Genomic DNA, 25,009 nt, shown 5'->3' with positions numbered 1-25,009 from the left:
AGTAAAGTTTTACTTGGACGAAGGCCACCTGCCTGAGCTGCTCCTCAAACCACACTGTCTCTCCTCTCTCTGATGCTCCTGTACCCAGGAGCCCAGAGCAGAGTATTGTTCCGCATCGTTAAGTTACTTACAAGGCTTAAGTTATAACAATTAACCTCTGTTGCACTGAATGATCCCGATTGGTTGAATTATTTTACTGAAGTTAAATTACCCAAGCATCTTAAGGAAGAGCTATTTCCAATTACAAAATGGGTCTTTGACCTTTGAGAAATAGAGGACATGGAACCTCGTGACCTATGACCGCCAGGTCACTCCGCAATAAAGAGTAGTCCTGGCTTGTGACGTCACTGATGGTGACTTAACTCAATAATTAGAATACTCTTGATATTATAAACAGTAATACTATACAATACAATTTGAATGCAAAATGAATGAAGGCTAATTTCTCTAAATAAGTGAATACTATAGGATGATTCATTATACGAAACTAAGAACAAAGGCGTCAATTATTTTCACCGCCAATTCCCTGGGGGATGCGCGTTGCTGGGGTCAGGTCTCTACACGAGACTTCTGGAACCTTCTGGATAATTCTTACAACAAACCTAGTTTGTTACAACCCCCCCTTCCCCCCACGGCACAAGCACTTAGTAAACCTTGTTAATTTGTTAAAAATAACGAGGTTTAGTATCCAAATGCACAATTCAGCTCATGCCACAAACAAAAGCTAACCTAACTAAAAAAATTTGACAATTATTAGTGTCCAACATCATCATAATAAACATGTTCAAATTCATAAATTTCCCAGCTGTCAACTGACAGCAATCCTCCGACATCAGGAAACATACATCCTACCCTTACTGACATAGCTAAATAACATGTCCCCACTCTAACATCAAAGACTAGCTATTAAAATCTCTTGGCTCTTCACTAGCCAAGTTCATGTGTCCTCTAGAGCCGGCCACATTGTGCTCCGCCATAAAACATGAAAGTTATATCTTCAGACTGAACTTTCAGTCATCCGGGAGCATACTACGGAACTATCAAGTTCACATCCGTGTACTGTCCACTCCCCAATCAATGTCAACCTTGCCATGCTAAAGAACACACCTAACGTTTATTACATGTATCTAAAAATATAAAAAAATCCTATACTATATCACAGGTTTCAGCTGACTGTACAGCCAAGTGTCCTCACTCACTAGAAGTGTCAATGTTTATATTGGTCCGCCTCTCCTGTGTTCAAACATTCTGAAAAAGTAGCACACAACACAATTTTCCATAACCGTTTGTTCTGGGCTTAGACAATTACACAGGGGCTTCGATTTTGATTACTGACTAATTTATAGAGTGAAATTTCCATATATCATTATACCAGAATAATTATTTTAAATCTGTTTTTCAACATTTATAAGGTATTGCGATTCTAAATCTGTTTTTCAACATTTATAAAGTATCGTGATTCTAAATCTGTTTTTCAACATTTAAACAAAAGTGTCCAGATATTCTTTACACAGATGTTCAGAGCCAACTTTATCGTTTGTATCAATTGTTCATATTGAGTAATCGAGAAAAAAAAAATCGATGCTGCTGGACGCTGAATGTAGTCGCTGACGATGACGGTGTCGATCTTGCTTCTTCCCATGTGTAGACATCGATACCTGGTCCTCTTGTACTCCCATCCGGTAGTCTTGAATGACGACAGAGTGTAGTAGAGCGGAGTGCCAAGTGGCAGCTGTAGAATACTGTTACTTTGGCCATTGATCTTGCTCCCGACAGTCCACACGTCTTCATATCAATCACAGTTCACACGGCAGTCTTGATGTTAAACTTGACGTCGCAGATGACCACAGCAGAGCAGGACTGGATGTACCGACAGTGTCTCGTAACAGGAGTGGTGTCAGAAGGTCGTAGAGGCGGGTTGCTTGTTTGCAGAACAGGTGAATCTCGTCTTCCAACATTGCTCACGACATCTCAGGCGTTTCTTAATGTCACCAGGTTACTAGGCCGTAAACACCAACTGTGTATACTCTCGTACCGCCGACTGTAGGCCAAAGGAGACAATTTTGCGACCTTCTATTGGCGAGTCCCGGTACTCTGTAGGGAAACCGTACCTTCCGCCTGTAACCGCCTTAGTTCCGCTTTCTTGTTACTTCAGATGACGTAATCATTAATCTTCCGGCGAAATTCTTGAGTACTGCTACGTGCTTTCCATTTCCTGACCTCTCCTCCAACACTGCTGGAATGGCTGCAGTCTTGATGACGCAGCAGGTGGGTAGTGGTGATCTCGGGACAGCTACCCCGGCGTTGTATGGCACCTCCGGTGACTGCTATATGTGGACAGCTCGCTGGCCCTGATAACCTCGTTAGTGACGTGAGGCGTCGGCCGGGTGACTCTTGGATAGTCACTCATCCCCAAAGTAACTGATGTATGGGTTACTGGGTCTGGTGGGGGGAGGGCTTTGTGTAACGTGCCTCCCCCTCGGTCTTTACAGACAAGGGTTCACGTGTGGCTGGAACAACTGGGTCAGTGTACCAATCAGACCTGGAAACAGACAGACACAACACAGCGGAAGCATAGATATACTCTGGGTTTGGTGGAGGTGGAATCCCAGAGCACGGTAAAAGCTGCTACCCGAGTTAAGTATAGAGACAGTTCACCTCATTGCCTCTACAGGAAAGTCTAATGAATACTAAATTATACTAACCAAGGAAGTTACTTTACTGTATAGCGCGAGATCTCATTGCCATAGGGTGGCGAGACTGCACCTGACTACTGATGAGCGATGACAGAGGGTCATCCTCATCCTCTGACTCGTCGGTGAAGCCATGAGTCAGCACTGCTGAGTCAGGAACTAGACCCTCTGAAGGCAGTTCTAATTCTTCTCTAGCATGATAATGTTTCAATTTATTTACATGAATTGTCCTTTCCACCTGGTCCTCGAATACTCCTTTTATAACAAGATTAACCGGCCCCGCCCTTTTAATTACTCTATATGGTCCTCGCCACCTCGGAGCAAGTTTCCTACTCTGATTGGCGGGCGCAGCCTCATTCACTCTCCATACGAGGCTTCCTTCTTTCAACTCAAGGGGGCGCACTTTCTTGTCATAAAAATGAGCATACCGATTCCGTGCCTTCTTGGACGCTTCAGCTGCAATATTCCATGCATTTCTCATTTTTCCAAGGACCTCTGAAGGATAATCCTCCCCGTATGCAACATTATACAGGCTGTTAGATAACTTAACAGGCTGTTAGATAACGAGAGGCTGTTAGATAACGAGAGGCTGTAAGATAACGAGAGTCTGTATGATCATGGGAAGAGAAAAGTTACGTCCGTTCTGCGAGGTATGAATTGGATTGGATGTTCAACCCGTCCTCCTAATAGAGCATCGCATTTTGACGAATACTCAAAAGTTTTGTGCACTTATTACTAAAGCGATATTAAAAAAAAAAAATTGAAAGCATACAAAATGAAGCCGTGACAATCATTCTTGGAGACCGAAGAACTGCCAAAACATCTAATCAACGAGAGGAGTTGTCCCTCCCCAGTGTTAAAACCAGAATTAAGGAACTGGATGCTAAGCTTGCAATTAAGATACCCAGAGATCCTCATTACAATAATATTGCCAAGAAAAATCTGAGTCCTGTGCTACTTTCAGGGGAAAACATGAGAAGCAAAAAAATGGCAACACATATCAGTCTGCTACCTCAAAAAACTTCACCTGCTTGAGCAAGCCCGTGAGCTTATGCTTGTAGAGAGGTTACCTCCCTGGGTGGATGACCCGTACATGATTATCATCAATGAGATGACAACGAAAAAGATCAACATGATAACTCAAGAAATGAGGCACAATTATCTTGAGGAAATCTGTAAAGAAGCCGGAAATTAATTAGATCAAATCTACATTTATGGGTCATATAATCTTTTCAATGGCAGGGCTGGTGCAGCATACACTGTAATTAGAAATAATGCTTTTCAATGCGGAAATGAAGAAAAAGCACGTATTGAGAACTACGCCTGTTCGATGCAAGCGGAGCTAACTAACATTGTTATGGCGTTAAGCTTCCTTGAACAAAACACTAATGGTGCAGTGATCTGAACTGATTCTAAATAGCGCTGCAAAGCCTTAGTAAAAATCGGGCAGAAAATCCTGTGATAGTCGCTTAGATCAATAGAGTTGTGCGGGTACTAACCAATCAAGGAAGAGTCGTCAAATTTCTGTGGATCGCCCTCCCCATGTTGGAATCTGTGGAAATGAACGAAGAGACGTGCTGGCTGCTGAAGGCGCTGAAGGAGACCATATTGAATACTTCATACCGCAGACTCTTCTACAAATTAAAGGTATTATCAGAAAACATCACCGTGACAAGGTTACTGAGGAAAGGAGGATAGAAGAACAAATCGGTGAATCTGCACGCTGGTACAATGTGGTTGCAGCTGGCAATCCCAGTCATTATGGACGAAGTGGAGGTGGCCGCGGGAGAGAATCAGTAATAGCAAGAATCCGTCTTGGATACAAATATCCATGGAGATTCGGAATGGAAAAAAACAGTTGAGCAGCGGAGTTGCAGAATCTGTGGTGAGAGTGATGGACACCGCCTTGACCACTACCTGAGAGAATGTGAACATTATGAATATGTGCAGAATAATAAACCCCACATTGTTTGAGTTAGGAAAATACTATTTGTCAAAAATAGATACTGTTCTTAAAAGATTCTCCCATTTTGCACCCGCAAGACAAAGTTAGTACTTAAAGGTTGACAAATGTTAATCTTATTGTTTGATAAGCTGTTCACTTGAGACAATTAAGCAAGTCCAAGCTGAGTCTGGGTACTGGTGACTGGATGAACAACCCAGCGGGTTTTCCTCCTATTGGGGAGTGTTGCACATGGTGCTATGGTGGTATGTCCACTCACAGGATGAGTGGCGCTGCCCAATAAACTCGCCCCTCAGTGCAAAATTTTAATTTAAATGTTCTGTTTTCTGTTTTGGGTCATTTAGTAGGTCAGAATAGGTCACTTTAGTATGACAAACTGTCATACTAAACAGAAGTATGGGACAGTGGCGAAAGACATTCCCGACCTTGTAAAGCTCAGCCCCACATAGGCACTGTGCGGAGCACTGTGCTTGCTCCAGTACGTTTCCTCATCTCGGACATAGACAAGTACCCAAACTATACAGTATGATTTGTGTCCCGCTGTAGAGTAGAACTGCCATTTAGAAAACACTGTACGAACGTCAGAGGTCCTCGGGTGGATATTGACCAGAGGTCCTGTTCAATATCCGCCCAGCAAACATAAGAAATATTGCCGGTAGATGTGTTCAAGGAAAATTAGACATTTAGACACGTCTTTGCTAGAAGTACCCAACTAACCGGGTTGTAGTAGATATGTGGGCCAGCGGGCCGCTTGAAGGAGTTGTGAGGAGTTCAAGTACCTTATCATCTTTTGCTGATGATACTGCGATTTTTATGAATATGATTACTAGAAATATGTAATACAGAAGACATAGCAGATAAAAATAAATGAGCCTCGGGGGAATAACATGTAAAAAAAAAATTACAGTTCCTTCGCTATGGAAAAACTACAATAGAACAGAAATCATATATAAAATGCAGTCAAATCATACTGTAGAACGTAAAAGCATTATATAAGATTTAAGAGTAATCATGTTGGATGACCGTACTTTAAAAAAAACACATACTAAAGTAGTTGTCACAACTGCAACAGAAACAAAGCTTAGATAACAAGAACCTTTCCAACAAGAGATGTAAGACAATAACAGCCCCATTCAGAGCTGGAGATATTGCTGACCTGGAGAACGTGCAAAGCTACTTTACTGCCTAAATTCATACAATAAAATATCTAAATTATTAGGGCCGCTTAAATTCCTTAAATCTGTATTCTCCAGACTGCAGGCGAGTGATACAAAATAATTTACATGGAAAATATTAGAGACTGGTTCCAAATCTGCACACTGATGAAACTACACATTAGACTAGCAGGCAAGGCACGAAGTGCTAAAAGAGCCCCTCTGGAAAGCAGAGGTGCAATAGGTACACTTAAAGAGTTCTACCAATACTGAGAGACCAAACCTTATCGGCACTAACCCCTAAATATAAGGGCCATAACTAGCTGACCACTCAAGGTGTGCAAACGAGAACTTGATAAACCCATTCAAAGGATACCTGATCAACTAGGCTATGATTCCTACATCATGTTTCTAGAAGCTGTGTCTAACAAACTGATTGACCAGACCACCTACCAGGAGGCCTGGTCAGACCAGGAGCCAGGCTTGGAACCAACTCCAGATAAACACAAGGTAAGAAGGGGTTTTGTGGTTGGTTGCGGCAACCCCACCCCAACGAGCGGACTCAGGTTTACCTAACCCCCAGACGATTCGCCCTTCGCATCTTACACATCAATAACTTTACTTTCTGTTCAACCAGTCATCACACTAGGCTCAATAAAGCAACGGCTGTCCTCCCCAAATGCATTCATATATTTAACATTTTGTGTAATAAAAATTGGTTTGTTCTAATATAAAAATTAATAGTATTATACATAAAAATTCTATGTATAGTTAGGAGTAGGTGTTTAGGTTCTGTTGTCGCGTATTTGTATTTGACAACCTGTCTTCGACTCAAGTTCATTACATCCAGCGGTCGACCCTACAGACGCATTCATAAATTTTTACATGTTGTTTATTCAAAACGGAAATTTTCTCAAATATAAATTAATATTATAATATATTTGCATATTGTGCATATATATAGGCATAGGTTAGGTCAGGTTAGGTGTTTAGGTTCTGTTGGCGATTATTTGTATTAATAGTACGTGTGTGAAACATTCACAGGGTTGTGGTTCGAACAAAATTCGTAAGTGAAGCACTAGTTCCGGAAGTGTTCGTACGAAATCAGTTATGAGTCGTGTGTAAATCGTTTTTCATTCATAAACATGGAGTTTGGCTGGTGCGTGGAATCACTTTTGGGTCTTTGTTCAGCCCGTCCTCCAAACAAAGATCCAAAAGTGATTCCATGCACCCACCAAACCCCCTGTTTATGAATGAAAAACGGTTTACACACGACTCACAACTGCTGACGTTCGAACATATCCGGAACAAGTGCTTCACTGACGAATTTTGTTCGAATCGCAACGCTATAAATGCTTCACCCACGTACTACAAATACAAATAATCGCCAACAGAGCCTAAACACCTGACCTAACCTATCCTATGCCTATATATACACAATATGCCAATATATTATAATATTAATTTATACTTGAGAAAATTCCCGTTTTGAATGAACAGCATGTTAAAATTTATGAATGCGTCTGTGGGGTCGACCGCTGGATGTAATGGACTTGAGTCGAGGACGGGTTGCTTTGTTTGGAGGGCGGGCTGGTATTTGAAGCAAGTGGGTGAAGCATGTATAGAATGTGGTTCGAACAGAGGACGTGACCGAAGCACTTGTTCCAGACGTGTTCGGACGTCATCAGTTGTGAGTTGTGTGTAAACCGCTTTTCATTCATAAACCGGGGGTTTGGCGGCTGGATTAACGAGCTTGGATCATTGTATGTGAGGCCGGGCTGTACTGTTTCATGCTCGGCATCTTCAAAGCTTTAGGTGTTGGAAAAACCGACACCATTTACTAAGTTTCAATACAACAGGCAGATAAAATTGCTACTGATTTACTATTAACAAATTAACTAAAAGAAAACGAGATTGCAGTGAAACTTTCATTGGAAGAAAATGGGGATATCATTGCCATATGTCACCAGTAAATTCACCAGCTAATAATATTGGGAATTCTTCTTAATACTTCAGTTTCTGACTGTAAACATCATAAAAACATTTCCCTTGAATGTACTTAATTATTAGTAATAAAATAGATTAAATATGAGCTCTTTCCACTAATTGATAAAACGACATCTGGTTTTGACACCAGATGCGTGAGTGGGAGAGGAGCCGGCAGCAAATAAATTTAATGTAAACAAAGTCTTGCATGAAGCTCACATGATGCTCCACAATTTTCCTTCCAGACGTAGACGTGTTATGGGATGTAAGAAGCTCCCATCATCAGCACAGTCTTCATCAACAATATGGTAAGTGTTCGATATCTAATGCCCTGTTAAATCTAGTCATTCCTGGCCAGAAATATTAGGTAGATTAGGTGTATATCTAATACATGACAAGCCACCCAAACAGGGTAATTATTAATTAAATCTTATCTAATAAATTACAATAATTTCCACTGCTATAACTGTCATATATAGGTTTCGATTATTATTGTGGGTGCTATTTGACAGGTGAAATTGAAGGGGAAGAAGAATTAACATCAACTAACCGGTACAGCACATGCCATGTGATTACACTAGCCTCACCCACGGGGAGTATTGGTTTGGTGTGACCATCGTGTTCATATTTGGTTGTCCAGGCCATAATTAACTATACAGATAAGGCTTCCCCATGTATTAACTAATCATTTGTAGGCTTAACACCTAGTAACATTGCAGTGAATGTCTACCAATCGATAATTTTGATTGACAGACAATACAATTTAATAAACCCCCAGCTGCGTAGGAAACAATTTGTGAGAATTTAAATCATACAGTCCACTTTAACGTCAGTCTGTTATTGAAATAAATAAATTAACGTAAGAAATAAAATAATATATAAATTAAATATAAATTATAAATTGGAATTCAATAAATAAATTATTATTTGTACTAAAATTAATAAATCCCACAAGTCAGTTTTCCCCCACATCAGGCACTAAACCCTTGTCTTCACCAACCAGTCCTCACACTAAGTCCATTCCATCCAGCGGTTGACCCCAAAGATTCATTCATTAATTTTAACATGCTGTTCATTCAAAATAAGAATGTTCTCAAATATAAATTAATATTGTCGTCATTTTTAAATTATATATTAGCATACTGTGCATATTTAAGCATTGGTTAGGTTCGGTGTTTAGGTTCTGTTGGCGGTTATTTCTGTTTGTATTACGTCGGTGAAGCATTCACAGCATCCCGTCCTCGGATCAAGTCTATTCTATCTAGCAGTCGACCCTAAAGACGCATTCATCAATTTTAACATTCTTCTCATTCAAAACAGAACTTTTCTCAAATATAAATTATTATTATTATTATATATTAGCGTATTGTGCATATTTAGGCACTGGATAGGTTATGCGTTTAGGTTCTGTTGGCGATTATTTGAATTTGTAGTACGTGGGTGAAGCATTTACAGCGATATGGTTTGACAACCCGTCCTCGACTCCAGTCCATTCTATCCAACGGTCGACTCCACAGACGCATTCATAAATTTTAACATGCTGTTCATTCAAAATGTGAATTTTCTCAAATATAAATTAATATTATTTTATTTAATTAATATTAGCATATTGTGCATATATAGGCATATGTTAAGCTAGGTTAGGTGTTTAGGTTCTGTTGGCGATTATTTGTTTTTGTAGTACGTGGGTGAAGCATTTACAGCGTTGTGGTTCGAGCAAAATTCGTCAGTGAAGCACTAGTTCCAGAAGTGTTCAAACGAAATCAGTAGTTGTGCAGCCCGTCCTCCAAACAAAGATCCAAAAGTGATTCCATGCACCCGCCAAACCCCCTGTTTATGAATGAAAAGTGGTTTACACACGACTCACAACTGCTGACGTTCGAACTTATCTGGAACAAGTGTTTCACTGACGAATTTTGTTCGAATCACAACGCTGTAAATGCTTCACCCACGTACTACAAATACAAATAATCGCCAACAGAACCTAAACACCTAACTTAACCTAACCTATGCCTATATATACACAATATGCTAATATATTATAATATTAATTTATACTTGAGAAAATTCCCGTTTTGAATGAACAGCATGTTAAAATTTATGAATGCGTCTGTGGGGTTGACCGCTGGATGTAATGGACTTGAGTCGAGGACGGGTTGAGTTGTCTGTCAACCGTGTTTCATTCATAAACAGGAGGTTTGGCAAGTTGGCACTGCACCACTGCCTAGACCTAACCATTCACAAAATTATAATATACCTTAAAATTGAGTAATATTCTAGAATATACTGCTTCTGGTATCATAGTACGTTAAAATTAACGAATGCGTCTTTGGGGTTATACACAGCTTGGACGATTGGGTGGAAATCATGAATGTTCTCATCGCAAAAAATCAATCTGAGTTAGAGTCTGGAGCCTAGTGTAGAGAACATAATGTATAATGTGTACTGTGAAGACTGGGATATTTTTACCTAATAGGCGGCAGGTAGCTAGAGCCATCTGTCGACCATAGGCGACACCTCTTTTTGAGTTGTGCCCCGATTGTACCCATATGTTAAAACGTGAAATGACGTTACTCACATTCTAACGGTTTATAGATATTAATAATAATTTATACAACGTATTTAATTATAAATGAATACAATTAATAATGTATCCTGATTGAAGATAATGATTGTTTGTAAACATTATGCATTATTATATGCAATATCACTTATGGCATATTTGTAGGAGGATCTGATATTCATCCCCCAATAAGGCAGACTCCTCTCCCGTGGGGCAGCTGGTGGACATACCCACACAGTTCCTAGTGGAGGAGGCGCACTATTGCCAGAAGCGGCCCAACCTGCAGGTCATCGCCTATGTGCACTCAGCCATCATTAATATACAACAAAGGGACGACATTCGCGCCACATGGGGCAACGCCTCAGCCTACGACCTGGGGAATATCAGCGTCCAGGTCGGCCTTGTCTTCATGGTGGGACGAGTCAAGAGCAGCTGGGAGCGACATATTGTTCAAGAGGAGAGTCAACATTATCACGACATTGTTCAAGTGAGTCACCAATGTTCAGATGAGTCAATGTTCTGTAAGTGATATTTCATTCTCTAACGTCAGCGTTATAACATTGTCCAGAGGATTTAGTACTACCAAGATATTAACTCTGGAGAGACTCATTACTTTACAATTTGCTTTCTAACTATAATTAAATTACCCCTGAATCCCTTAGTAGTTCACTTTCTGATCGACGCCTCCAGCAACTGTTGAGGCTATCAAGCACGGCGCTTGGTTAACTTATAAAACTGACAAAATTGTTATGATGAAGAATTAGACCTGACTGTCAGCCAGACGAGTGGGGTCGTCGCCACTCGCTCAGCCATAATACCAATCCTGTGCTCAGAGCTATCATTTTAAATGAGAATATCTAATTAACGGGAAGATTTTGACAATTCATTATTAACCCTAAGTTGGCGGCCCATGTCATATGTTTAATAGTCTCATATCTACACAAATCAGCACATTGATCATCATTATTGCAAGTATTACACAGCAAATCTTGCAAAAGACAAACTCCTAAATAGCACCTGCTTATCAATTTACAACCAAAATGTTAGGTCACTTGGTAAACATTTTGATGATATAAATGCACTACTCACAGCACTAGGTACTAAATTATCATTCATCATTTTAACAGAAACTTGGCTAAGTAAAGACTATACCCAACTCTACAATTTAGCTGGTTATAAAGCCATTCATAACTGCAGGCCTATTAAAAAAGGAGGTGGCACAGCAATATATTACAAAGATACCTTCATCTGCAATAGTGTCATCAGTGATAGAGACGACTATTGTGAATATACCTTTGCCAAGTTCTCCAGTAAATCCCTTAAATCCTCCCTGACTATCGGTACCATCTATAGATTTCCTAATACCAACATAGCTTCATTCTCAGACAACGTAAGGAATCTTATCATAAATAACAATCTCAACAAAAATCACATCATTCTAGGAGGTGATTTCAATATTGACCTGGGTCTTCAAAATAACCCTCAAGTTGACTATTTCCTTAACAGCATGCACTCCTGTATGCTAATCCCCACAATCACCAAGCCCACCCGAGTCACTCAAACATCTGTCACTACCTTGGATCACTTATGGATTAATATAACAGCTCTCCTTACATCTAGGGTAATCTATGATAGAACAACTGACCACTATCCTACCTTCCTCATAGCAAACATGGACACAATACCTCCTGAAAGTAAGAAACTCTCATTCAGGCTACACAGTGAATCAGCTTTTGGCAATCTCTCTAATGCACTTCACAATATTAACTGGGAATCTGAATTCAATAATACACAGGATATAAACTCATTAACTAACCTCTTTCTCTCCAAAACTCTAAGCCTCTACAACATTCACTGTCCCCTTCTTACCAAACAAGTAACTGACAAAAGAAAAAACAATCCGTGGCTCACAAGTGGCATAATTAAATCAATCAACAAAAAACACAAATATGAAAAGAAATTTAGGATTAGCCTAGTTACAAAGAAAATAGTCAAAAGGTACTCATCAGTGCTTACCAGTATCATAAGAAAAGCCAAACTTTCATATTATGAGACTAGATTCAAAGAAGCAAAAGGCAATATGAAAATCACATGGAATACCATCGAACAAAAGGTCTTAGTTGACATGAACTTGAAACCGGCCATATACTGCTGGTATGTTGACGACATTTTTACACAGGTACCTGATATGTCAGACATCTGCAGGAGCTGAAGGAGGTATTTGAGCGGAATTCTGTGTTGCGTTTCACTTACGAGATGGAGAAGGATGGCAAGCTGCCCTCTCTAGATGTAACAGTCATGGAAAGGAGCGGAGGTTTCCACACTGCAGTCTACACTAAGGAAACAAACATAGGAATGTGCCTCAATGCCAACAGTGACTGCCCAGACAGGTACAAGAGGAGTGTTGTTAACGCTTATGTCAACCGTGCTCTCAGCCACAGCTCAGGATGGAAGCAAGTCAATGAAGAACTCTGTAGGGTAAGACAGGTCCTAGTCAACAACGGCTTCTCCAATGGTTTTGTTGAAGACATCATAAGAAGGAAGGTGAAACGCCATGCAACCTCTGAAGAGATAACTAACACAACACCTGTACCCCCTATTAGGCTATTTTACAGGAACTTCTTTTCCATAGCTCATAAACCGGAGGAAAGGGTCCTGAAAATTATTGTTAATAGTAACGTTATCCCTACAGACAAAAATCAGAAGATACAATTGACGATTTACTATAAAACCAAGAAAACTGCCAACCTACTCATGAGAAACTCTCCAGACACAAAGCAAAGCAAAGCAGAACGCTTTGGAAGAGACCAATGCCATCTATGCCTTCAAATGCCCACTTGGGGACTGTAAGCCTCAAAGAACTCAGAATATAGGCAAGACAACAACATCTCTTTCCAGGCGATTAACGATGCATAAGCAACAGGGCTCCATTAAGGAACATATAATCTCTTCCCACAACCAGACCATCACCAGAGAAGTCTTAACAAAAAACACGGAAATCGTCGATAGATACAGCGATAGCAGGCGGCTTGACATCTGCGAGGCACTACACATCAAGAAGTCAACACCAGCAACCAACAGCCAATTAATGCACAACTATATTCTACCCACTTCAAGGCTCCGCACCAATATAGAAACATCAAGAAATATGGGCCAATAGACCCTTTGCAGTTACTTCCATTCTTCCCTTTAATTTACCCAATTTATACCCATTGTTTCGTGTTCTATCTTGTGTTGAAAGTTTTGTTCACCTCATCCAAAACTGTTGTAACATATCACCTCACCCAAATGCGGGTATATAAGATGAAAGCTGTTTAAATATAGCATAGTAGAACTCTGTTTAGTGTTTGCAGGTTATAGTTGTGTGTGTGTAAACTAAAGTCTTTGAAAATGTAATAAGTTATTACGAAACGTGTTCAAGTGTCGCGTCAGACTAGAAATAAAAATGAATTTTGGAGAATTGATTTTTCAATTACCATCGACAGTGAAAAGAAACATAAGAAATATTGAGAAAATTCGTGTTAGAATTATTAATCTTACTTTTTCGGTTATATTTAATAATATATATATATATATATATATATATATATATATATATATATATATATATATATATATATATATATATATATATATATATATATATATATATATATATATATATATATATATATATATATATATATATATATATGACAATGTCAGACCACGGAGGAAAATGAAACAGGAGTTTCCTTAAGTACTTTCGTACTGGTGGTCTGACATTGTTACATTCTTAATCACGTGTTTATTTTCGTGATATACACATATATATATATATATACCGATTTACACATGAAAATAGTGAAAATAACAGTCTGCCATTCTTGGATGTACTAATAACAAAAACAGGAACCTCTTTAAGCACCAACGTATATACCAAGCCCACCAACATAGGATTATGCCTGAACGGTACAAGTGAGTGCCCCCAAAGATACAAAGCCAGTGTTCTCAATGCTTATATTCGTCGAGCGCTTACCCACTGCTCTGAATGGAGCAACGTGAGTAGAGAGTTTGAAAGAGTAACTCAGGTATTGGTGAACAACGGATATAGCAACGCGGAAATAAACGCTGCTATAAGAAGACACTTGGACCGTTGGTATAATTCAGAACCTAGAACAGAAACCACAACACCCCCAATAAAATTATATTACAAATCAACCATGCACAGTGAACATATAAAAGAGGAAAGAATAATGAAAGAAATAATCCGTAAAGGAGTAAAAAGCACTACTCCTAACCAAAACATAAACCTGATAATATTCTACAAAACCAAGAAGACTTCCGAACTCCTTATCAAAAACAGCCCGAAGCCGACGGAGAACCCTCTGCAGCAGTCAAGCGTTGTATACATGTACACTTGCCCCCACGAAGGATGTAACCTTCAATGTAAGTACATAGGTATGACGTCGACCAAGCTGACGAGGAGTTTGACATGCCATCTTCAATCTGGTGCCCCTAGGAATCACAAGAGACAAGCCCATGACATTACTCTAACAAGAGAAATGTTGAACAAGAATACTTGCATAATAGACAAAACCCAAGATTCAAGAAGATTACAAATTCTTGAGGCAATTCACATAAGAATAGAGCGACCTACCATGAACACCCAAATCACGGAACTATTTACTCTACCCACCATGAGAGTAAGGACAAGACAAGAACATATCAATGCCAACACAGAAGACAATGTCCAACATAACAGGCCAATTACACTGGATTAATCTTTGTGTTTGGATAGGAGATGCCTCGTATGGGCCAATAAGCCTTCTGCAGCCCCTATGTTTATCCCTTATGTATCCCCCCATGTTTTCACCTTCATTGTATTATCACCTGACCTAATGCGGGTATAAAATCAACTAGTATTGTAAGATCTGTTCACTTGAGAATGAACCATGGAGGTTCGAAACGTCGTGCAAATTATACAAATAAGTGTAATACACTCTATAGTAAATCACTTCTTTTCTTCACCTTAAAAGTACGAAAATGAGTTTTGGAGAACTCCTATTTCAATTAAGCCCTGATGCTAAGAAAATAGTTAGAGGGATAGAAGCCCTAAACCAGAATATAATAAATACAGAATATGCGGTCATATTCAATGAAACATGTTTGAAAGAAAACCTGCTGCCAATATACACCAATATATATATATATATATATATATATATATATATATATATATATATATATATATATATATATATATATATATATATATATATATATATATATATATAATATATATATATATATATATATATATATATATATATATATATATAATATATATATATATATATATATATATATATATATATATATATAATATATATATATATATAATATATATATAATATATATATATATATATATATATATATATATATATATATATATATACATATATATATGTATATATACATATATGTATGTATATATATATGTATATATATATGTATATATATATGTATATATATATATATATATGTATATATATATATATGTATATATATATATATATATATATATATATATATATATATATATATATATATATATATATATATATATATATATACTAGTCAACAACGGCTTCTCCAATGGTTTCATTGAAGACATCATAAAAAGGAAAGTGAAATGCCATGCAACCTCTGAAGAGTAAACTAACACAAGGTCCGCAGTTACTCAGGTCCGCGGATGTAAAACACCTGGTATTAAACAGCTTGTACATTCGAGGTGTGTCTTTATCTGGTGTTGTTGTTGATTTAGGGACGACGACGATCGTGGGATTGGATGCGCCCCGGCGTACCCGTGAAGGGTTAATCGCGAAACCCGGAAAGGTGAATCGCGAAGCCAAATTGCGAAATTAGAGACGCCAATCACTGGAAACTAATATACCTCACGGCAAAGAAATGCAAACAGGCAGATGATCGGGGAGCCCCAAGAGTCCCTCAAGGTGACAAGCACCACACAGAACACTGGGTAGGAAAACCAAAAACTCGGTACCCAACCAAAACGTAAAAGTCATCCATTGCCCTCCAGCAGAGCAGAAGCCGGCCGCCCACCACGGCTGAGGGCACACCAGGAGCCCACCAAGACCCACCAACTCCCGGCACCTCTCGGCCAAGCCGGCGCCGGACACCGTAAAAAAAAATCTATCAGCAACCCGGTGACCCAAGACGTTATGTGTGCCAGGCGTCATACAAACCGAACCGTTGAAGAGGAATGCCAAACGGCAGTATCAAATCCAAAATCGCAAAACCAAACGTGAACCGGTGGCTCCCAGGCGGAGGAGGTGTTCAGACGTCCGCTCAGCATCAAGTTTGAACCAGGAGTCCTCCTTATTTGGTGGCGGAATATTGTTAGCAAGAGCGTCTTGCGTCTGGACACTAGTCAAATCCACCCCAAGGTGTGTTATCGCTGCATTGCCTGTTTTAAGGATCCATTTTATACTATCGTTAACCAAACGTATTTGGTTAAACAATTATTTATTAAGTATATGCATTTATTTTGGAGTTTTACCATGATATGCTTATAGCTATTAGATGTAATTACATATCCTGGTATGGAGCCATTAAAGAGGCCTCCCTGGGATGCTGTACACAAAATAGTCGAAATATGCTGATTTGACACTCTTGAGAGAGCTTGGTTTATTCTATAAATAGTTATGCCTGGTCCATGTGCTTTCATAGACCATGTTACTTAGACATGTTATGCTATAGTTTTGGTGGAAATTTTCCACATTCTCCAAATTAATGGTGATGTCAGGGGTGTCTATATGCAAGTGTCTGTGCTGGACCTGCAGTACGTACCGTTTGTTATTAAGTGCCGACAATTGTCTAAGAGTACTGTGGCATGCACACGTCTTCCCTGGCATATACATTATATAAATGAAGTGTTTGTTTCGAAGTTGCATTAAATGAGGCATGTATAAGCTTTGCTTTGTAATGTAACAGTAACCCTTTTGCACTTGCAGAGGAGCGCTTTATTACACCATCTAGAGTAATAAATTAATATTTTTTTATTTTAATGTGATTAATTAACTTATGATCTTAGAGCTAAATTTCTGACATAAGCAGTATCAGCTCACCATTATGCGCCACGGAGTATAATGGATGATGATCATCGAAATTATTGAAATCCATCTGTGAAAGAGCGGTGATTTATAATAATGAATGAGTCGGTATCAGTATAAGAGATTAGCTTTGTCCCCATAAGTCGGTTTTATGACATTGTACCAGAACTCATACAGATATCTTTTTCCTATTTGGAGTATGTGATACCCAAGATATGTAGGAGTAAAAACCCACATGATTAATAATTAGTCCTTGAGATGTAAGTCTCGTCCTAACCATACACTTAGACCTTGACAAAGCACTCACCCGAAATGAGAAAGACTTGGTGTAAAACTTTACATATAATTCACAAATACATGTGTGTTTTTATCCTGTTATTATGTGTATGAGAAGAGATTACCATAATTTATACGTTGGAGTGTTAACTAGGAGTGATTTTTTCATGGGTGTGTGGATGGCTCAGTCTTTACTCAACAATGCACATAACTTGATTAAATGGTTACTCGCGTGTTTCAGGAAAGCCTCGCATTCCATACCTATGTAGTGTTTATGGCCGTAGTGACTGACGTCTGTCAGGCTCTTTCTGATTATTGAATTTGAGGCGAGTTTGAAGGCCTTACATTTTTTCTCACAAGTCGTATTATCTCATTTTCTGGTATTACCTTCAATGAAATCTTTGAGAAACGCCTCCTGATCGAATTGATAGATGTTGTGTATCCGAGATGCATTAACAATTGCACCAAATCAAGACTTTCGAGGTAGAGTTTCTGAAGAAGATGAGATGCAATTAGTGTACTCATAGGGAGGCTACGTCTTTGCTGAGCGAGAATGTTATTACTAAAAGTGATAACTGATCCTCAGTGACGAAGACGTACTAGCGGTAGCTCATCCGTATATTTGGCAACTTCCGGTGATGATTGATGAAGATTAAGCCACCCAAGAAGTGGCACGAGCATGAATAGCCCATACGAACATCCAGTGGCACGTAATACCCAGTAGATTTTTGATTCATCACACAGATATGCTCATCATTTGGAATTAACTCATTAGATATGAGCTGAAAACATCGTGATGTGCTCATCATCTGCTAATCGTCGAATCCTGTGAAGATCAGGGAGCAATTCAGTCATACATTCACTGTAGAGACTATTAACCACTCTGATGTGCTGCTATTAATTATTACAAGTCCCTGCTGTGCAGAAAATAGTTATTCTCAAACTGTCTTTCTTCTTATATTGTTAAAATACGTTCTGTGATCACAGGAAACTAAAACAAACAAAAATATTATATGTGACATACTTTGGCCGTAATGGGAGGAGGAAGTGTGGGAGTATTCAGGCGGTGATCGCGTACACGCCAGCAGGGGTGTGCTTCCAGACCAGCACTGTGGCGAGGCTGCAGCAAATAGGCTTTTACATAATTATTTCAATGTCTTTGAATGGTTTTATATCTAATGATTTGCAGTAATATTATTTAATTGTATGTAAGTTGAGGAATTCATATAGGTAATGTGTGGAACATCACTATGCTAAAAAATATATATGGAGCTCCTATCTAGTGACTTGTATATTGTATTCTCAGATCAATCAAACAGTATTTTTACTGTTATCACACTTTATACACACGTGATAAACATCTATCTATAATTTTATAAACCATAAGGAACCAGTAAGTAATTCTGGTGTGTTTGCTAATGAAATGTTAGCACAGTATAGAGCGTCACGCTACGACCAGCTGACTCCTGCAACCGACGTCACCTGACGAAGGAGAATACCCAGAAATATACTATGCACATAATTATTATTATGAACACAACTATTATTATCAGATTCCTATCACTAAACCATGAATATAAATAATTTTCCACAAGATTATTTACTAAAGGAACATGAAGTCATTTTCCATGATGCGTAGATTTGCAAAACCTCAGCTGTGTGCTGTGAATGTTTTCTTCCTGCTATGAACATCATAAATAACACTGTGTTTTCTGATATCTGAACCTTGTACATAGTCTTTATCACAGTAACGATCGCTCATAAAATGCTTGAAATGCTGCAGATGTGGATATAAATCTTGTAGCTGTCAACATGATCCACGATGTCGTTTCTGCGGAAAGTCTCACCTCTCTAATGTGAGTAGAAACAAACTTCAGCTGGGTGAGAAAATAGTCCCCAGATACTGCAACTGTGGAGGTGTTCACAATGCCAGCTGAGCTGTGTGTAGCAAGAGGCCAAGTATGGATGTTCCCCGGATGGAGAATATTACAGAGGAGGCAAGAGCTCTTACTCAGACATCGGGAGAGCAGCAGAAAAGTCAGCACAAAACAGTGCAAGTGAATCGGATGACTGCATGGGCATTAGTCACCTTAAATTTGTCAGGCTCCAGCCAAAGCAGCACTCCGGCAGTGACAGTGTAACGGTGAGAGAAGTGGTTACTGGGGCCTAGAAAGATGGCCATAATGGTATTGTCAAGGATTTGTGGGTTGAAATAAAGAAAGTTGGTGAGTGCCTACGAAGTCGTGGACAGAGAATTGAGTCCACTGAGGCAAAATTAAACATTCAGGCGAAGTTAAAGGAATGTTAATGGTTTAAGAAACAGAGTTATAGATGTTCATTGTTATATGATGGGAAATGATATTGATGTTGTAGCCCTCCAGGAGACAGGGGATACAAATGAAGGCTTATTGAAATTAAATTTCTATAAAGGGGTTTCAACTTTTCGCCACACGGATCATAAGAGGGACGTCAGTTTATGTTAAGTACTCCATACCAGCAGAGTTAGTAGAACCACCGTAAAAAATACTAGGTATTGAAAGTGACTGTTAAATTATCATTAGGAGAAGGAGAATTTATTGAAGTTAATTTGTATGTATCCAGGAACTGTTTCGACGCTCACTATCTACCTGACTGCATTTATATTAATTCATTGGTCATTGGGAACCTTAATGTTCAGCACACAAGTCTTGGGACAGTGGGAAGTATTAATATCAATGGAGTTAAGTGGTTACAGTTTCTACAAGATCATCCAGATACCTGTCTCTTGGGAAACAATGAACCAACTCACATCAGGGGAGAACTGCCTGACTATACCTGCCTTATAAACTCTCTAGGGATTATGGGGGAGGCTCTGGTTGTTCGGGAACTACTTAGTAAGCACTTTTTGCCTTGTATGTTGAATTGCCACTGGGAAAACAAGTCCACTTTCAATGGAAAAGATTAAATATTAAGAAAGATAAGAAAAATTTATTTCATTCCAAATATGGAAGATTGGTATCAACAATACGTGCCTCTGCGTTGATAGATTTTACGAGGACATGGTCAAGAACATAGAGAAATTAGTACAGAGGGAAAACATCGGTGGCAGAGGAAGCAAGATGCATGGATCTAAGAAATTTAATTATTCCAATGATCAGCAAGTTAAGGGGTGGGAGAGAATGATGCGGGGTGCACACGAAGAATGGTTAAACAATGGAATCTGGGATGAAGAAAAAAATACAATGTTGGAAGTGGGTAGTGAATGCAGTCAGGTAAGAAAGGAGGAGCGGGACTGATATTGGCAAGAGTTTGTTCAATCCATTGGTAATACTAAGAACTTAAAGACATATGGAGAGAAATAAACAAAATCAGGGGTTGTAAGACTAAATTCATAGCTCACCCAGATCCAGGAAATGTTGCTGATGAGTTGGTAGGCAAATGGGCAAGTGCTGCTAGTATGGAGTCCTTATCTGAAACACGAGAAACACCATTGATTTATGGGAAAATATTAGAAATGGAGTAAATTTATGAGCTTTTAATACAGAATCAGTAACTTGCACTGAGATAACTTACGATGAGCTATTTGATGCTATTAAAAGTGGCAGCTTTACTGCTCGGGGGAAAGATGGAGTAACGTATGACTTTCTTAATTATTTAGCCGGTATGAAACCTAGTCCCTTACTTGATTTGTTTAACATGAGTTATAGGGAAAGAAAGTTACCAAGAAAAAGGAAGGTGGCTTTCATTATTCCTATACCCAAGTCAAATGGAGGTTACAGGCCTGTATCCTTAACATCCTGTTTATTTTTAAATGATAGGAAGGATTTTGTTAAATAGGCTACTCTACCTTGTAGGAGATAACATCTCCAATAACCTATTTGGTTTTTCAAGGGCAAAAGCATTGTCAATTATCTCATAAAGTGTTTGTCTTATGTGGATGACAATTGTAGAGTTTTTGTTGATCTACAAGGAGCATTTGATAAAGATAATGAAGAAGTAATCTTATACGAATTAGCCAATTTGGGAATAACAGGAAGATTGCTGCATGTTGTTGTTGTTGTTTTATATTCAGCTACTTGGAACAAAAAGTTCCAAGTAGCATGGGCTAAGGTGAGCCCGTAAGCGGAGGCCCTATGGAGCCATTATCTGTATCAATAGCTGATACTGGAGATCTGGGGATGGGGGTTCGTGGATGCGTCAATCCAATCCCAGACCATAAAGCTGGTCTGGCCGGTGAATTGATGGGGGTACACACGTTGCTCACCGTTGAGTGCCACAGAGTCAGCAGAGCTGGCAACAGTCGGCTGGTCTAGGGGAAGATGTCCGAGTGTTACAAGAGGAATGGTTTCCTTATCCCACTTCCCCGAAGTTGGTAATCTGGTGAAATTTTCTTCTTCATGGTGTTGTAATCGCAGCAGTGGTCGAGGCGGTCTTGAGGGACGACTATGCGAAGGATCCGTCCTGCTTGGACTGACTACACATGCGGCTCAGGCTTGGGTACAAACATTACTGGGGATATGGAATAGCTGTTAATGACAATGAAATGAAGTATAAACTATGTGATATGTTAAGGTCTCACATCCTCATCCCTCTTGATTGCCCGTTGATTAATGTATATAGAAAAACTGAGATAAGGATTGTTCCTGACCAAATAGCTTGGATGTGTCACAACGGAAAGATTGATGATATTCTGAAGAGATATAAGAATTTTGCACCAAGATTGTAGCATTGTTGAATTGTCTGAATGTCTATTGCAAACTGTCTGTGTACCTAGTCATAAAAATAAAGGAAGACATGTGTGTATTTATCACTCAGAATGTTCAGTAATATGTCGATTGTTTTTTTATGTGTGACTATATATATATATATATATATATATATATATATATATATATATATATATATGTATATATATATATATATATATATATATATATATATATATATAACTGAAAACTCACACCCCAGAAGTGACTCGAACCCATACTCCCAGAAGCAACGCAACTGGTATGTACAAGACGCCTTAATCCACTTGACCATCACGACCGGACATAATGAGGTGATAGCCGAGGCTATTTGAACCACCCCACCGCCGGCACTCGGATAGTAATCTTGGGCATAGCATTTTACCAAATCACCTCATTCTTTGGGGCACACGTGAGGAACACAAATGCGAACAAGCCTGAATGGTCCCCAGGACAATATGCAACTGAAAACTCACACCCCAGAAGTGACTCGAACCCATACTCCCAGAAGCAACGCAACTGGTATGTACAAGACGCCTTAATCCACTTGACCATCACGACCGGACATAATGAGGTGATAGCCGAGGCTATTTGAACCACCCCACCGCCGGCACTCGGATAGTAATCTTGGGCATAGCATTTTACCAAATCACCTCATTCTTTGGGGCACACGTGAGGAACACAAATGCGAACAAGCCTGAATGGTCCCCAGGACAATATGCAACTGAAAACTCACACCCCAGAAGTGACTCGAACCCATACTCCCAGAAGCAACGCAACTGGTATGTACAAGACGCCTTAATCCACTTGACCATCACGACCGGACATAATGAGGTGATAGCCGAGGCTATTTGAACCACCCCACCGCCGGCACTCGGATAGTAATCTTGGGCATAGCATTTTACCAAATCACCTCATTCTTTGGGGCACACGTGAGGAACACAAATGCGAACAAGCCTGAATGGTCCCCAGGACAATATGCAACTGAAAACTCACACCCCAGAAGTGACTCGAACCCATACTCCCAGAAGCAACGCAACTGGTATGTACAAGACGCCTTAATCCACTTGACCATCACGACCTGACATAATGAGGTGATAGCCGAGGCTATTTGAACCACCCCACCGCCGGCACTCGGATAGTAATCTTGGGCATAGCATTTTACCAAATCACCTCATTCTTTGGGGCACACGTGAGGAACACAAATGCGAACAAGCCTGAATGGTCCCCAGGACAATATGCAACTGAAAACTCACACCCCAGAAGTGACTCGAACCCATACTCCCAGAAGCAACGCAACTGGTATGTACAAGACGCCTTAATCCACTTGACCATCACGACCGGACATAATGAGGTGATAGCCGAGGCTATTTGAACCACCCCACCGCCGGCACTCGGATAGTAATCTTGGGCATAGCATTTTACCAAATCACCTCATTCTTTGGGGCACACGTGAGGAACACAAATGCGAACAAGCCTGAATGGTCCCCAGGACAATATGCAACTGAAAACTCACCCCCCAGAAGTGACTCGAACCCATACTCCCAGAAGCAACGCAACTGGTATGTACAAGACGCCTTAATCCACTTGACCATCACGACCGGACATAATGAGGTGATAGCCGAGGCTATTTGAACCACCCCACCGCCGGTACTCGGATAGTAATCTTGGGCATAGCATTTTACCAAATCACCTCATTCTTTGGGGCACACGTGAGGAACACAAATGCGAACAAGCCTGAATGGTCCCCAGGACAATATGCAACTGAAAACTCACACCCCAGAAGTGACTCGAACCCATACTCCCAGAAGCAACGCAACTGGTATGTACAAGACGCCTTAATCCACTTGACCATCACGACCGGACATAATGAGGTGATAGCCGAGGCTATTTGAACCACCCCACCGCCGGCACTCGGATAGTAATCTTGGGCATAGCATTTTACCAAATCACCTCATTCTTTGGGGCACACGTGAGGAACACAAATGCGAACAAGCCTGAATGGTCCCCAGGACAATATGCAACTGAAAACTCACCCCCCAGAAGTGACTCGAACCCATACTCCCAGAAGCAACGCAACTGGTATGTACAAGACGCCTTAATCCACTTGACCATCACGACCGGACATAATGAGGTGATAGCCGAGGCTATTTGAACCACCCCACCGCCGGCACTCGGATAGTAATCTTGGGCATAGCATTTTACCAAATCACCTCATTCTTTGGGGCACACGTGAGGAACACAAATGCGAACAAGCCTGAATGGTCCCCAGGACAATATGCAACTGAAAACTCACACCCCAGAAGTGACTCGAACCCATACTCCCAGAAGCAACGCAACTGGTATGTACAAGACGCCTTAATCCACTTGACCATCACGACCGGACATAATGAGGTGATAGCCGAGGCTATTTGAACCACCCCACCGCCGGCACTCGGATAGTAATCTTGGGCATAGCATTTTACCAAATCACCTCATTCTTTGGGGCACACGTGAGGAACACAAATGCGAACAAGCCTGAATGGTCCCCAGGACA

At 39.8% G+C, this 25,009-nt stretch overlaps 1 protein-coding gene across 1 annotated transcript in view; it reads left to right on the top strand.

Moving 5' to 3' along the window:
* Nucleotides 1-4,235: 4,235 nt before the first annotated feature.
* Nucleotides 4,236-25,009, top strand: part of LOC138367322 (beta-1,3-galactosyltransferase 1-like) — a 38,708-nt gene continuing 17,934 nt past the window's right edge. Inside the window, exons 1-3 of the mRNA XM_069328753.1 lie at nt 4,236-4,340; nt 6,147-6,320; nt 10,553-10,846. Coding sequence (XP_069184854.1) covers nt 4,236-4,340; nt 6,147-6,320; nt 10,553-10,846 — 573 coding nt within the window. The remainder of the gene's footprint in view (nt 4,341-6,146; nt 6,321-10,552; nt 10,847-25,009) is intronic.

The sequence above is a fragment of the Procambarus clarkii genome, chromosome 21, assembly GCF_040958095.1.
Source record: "Procambarus clarkii isolate CNS0578487 chromosome 21, FALCON_Pclarkii_2.0, whole genome shotgun sequence".
Classification (NCBI taxonomy): Eukaryota; Metazoa; Arthropoda; class Malacostraca; order Decapoda; family Cambaridae; genus Procambarus; species Procambarus clarkii.
This window is presented reverse-complemented; position numbering and strand designations above follow the sequence as displayed.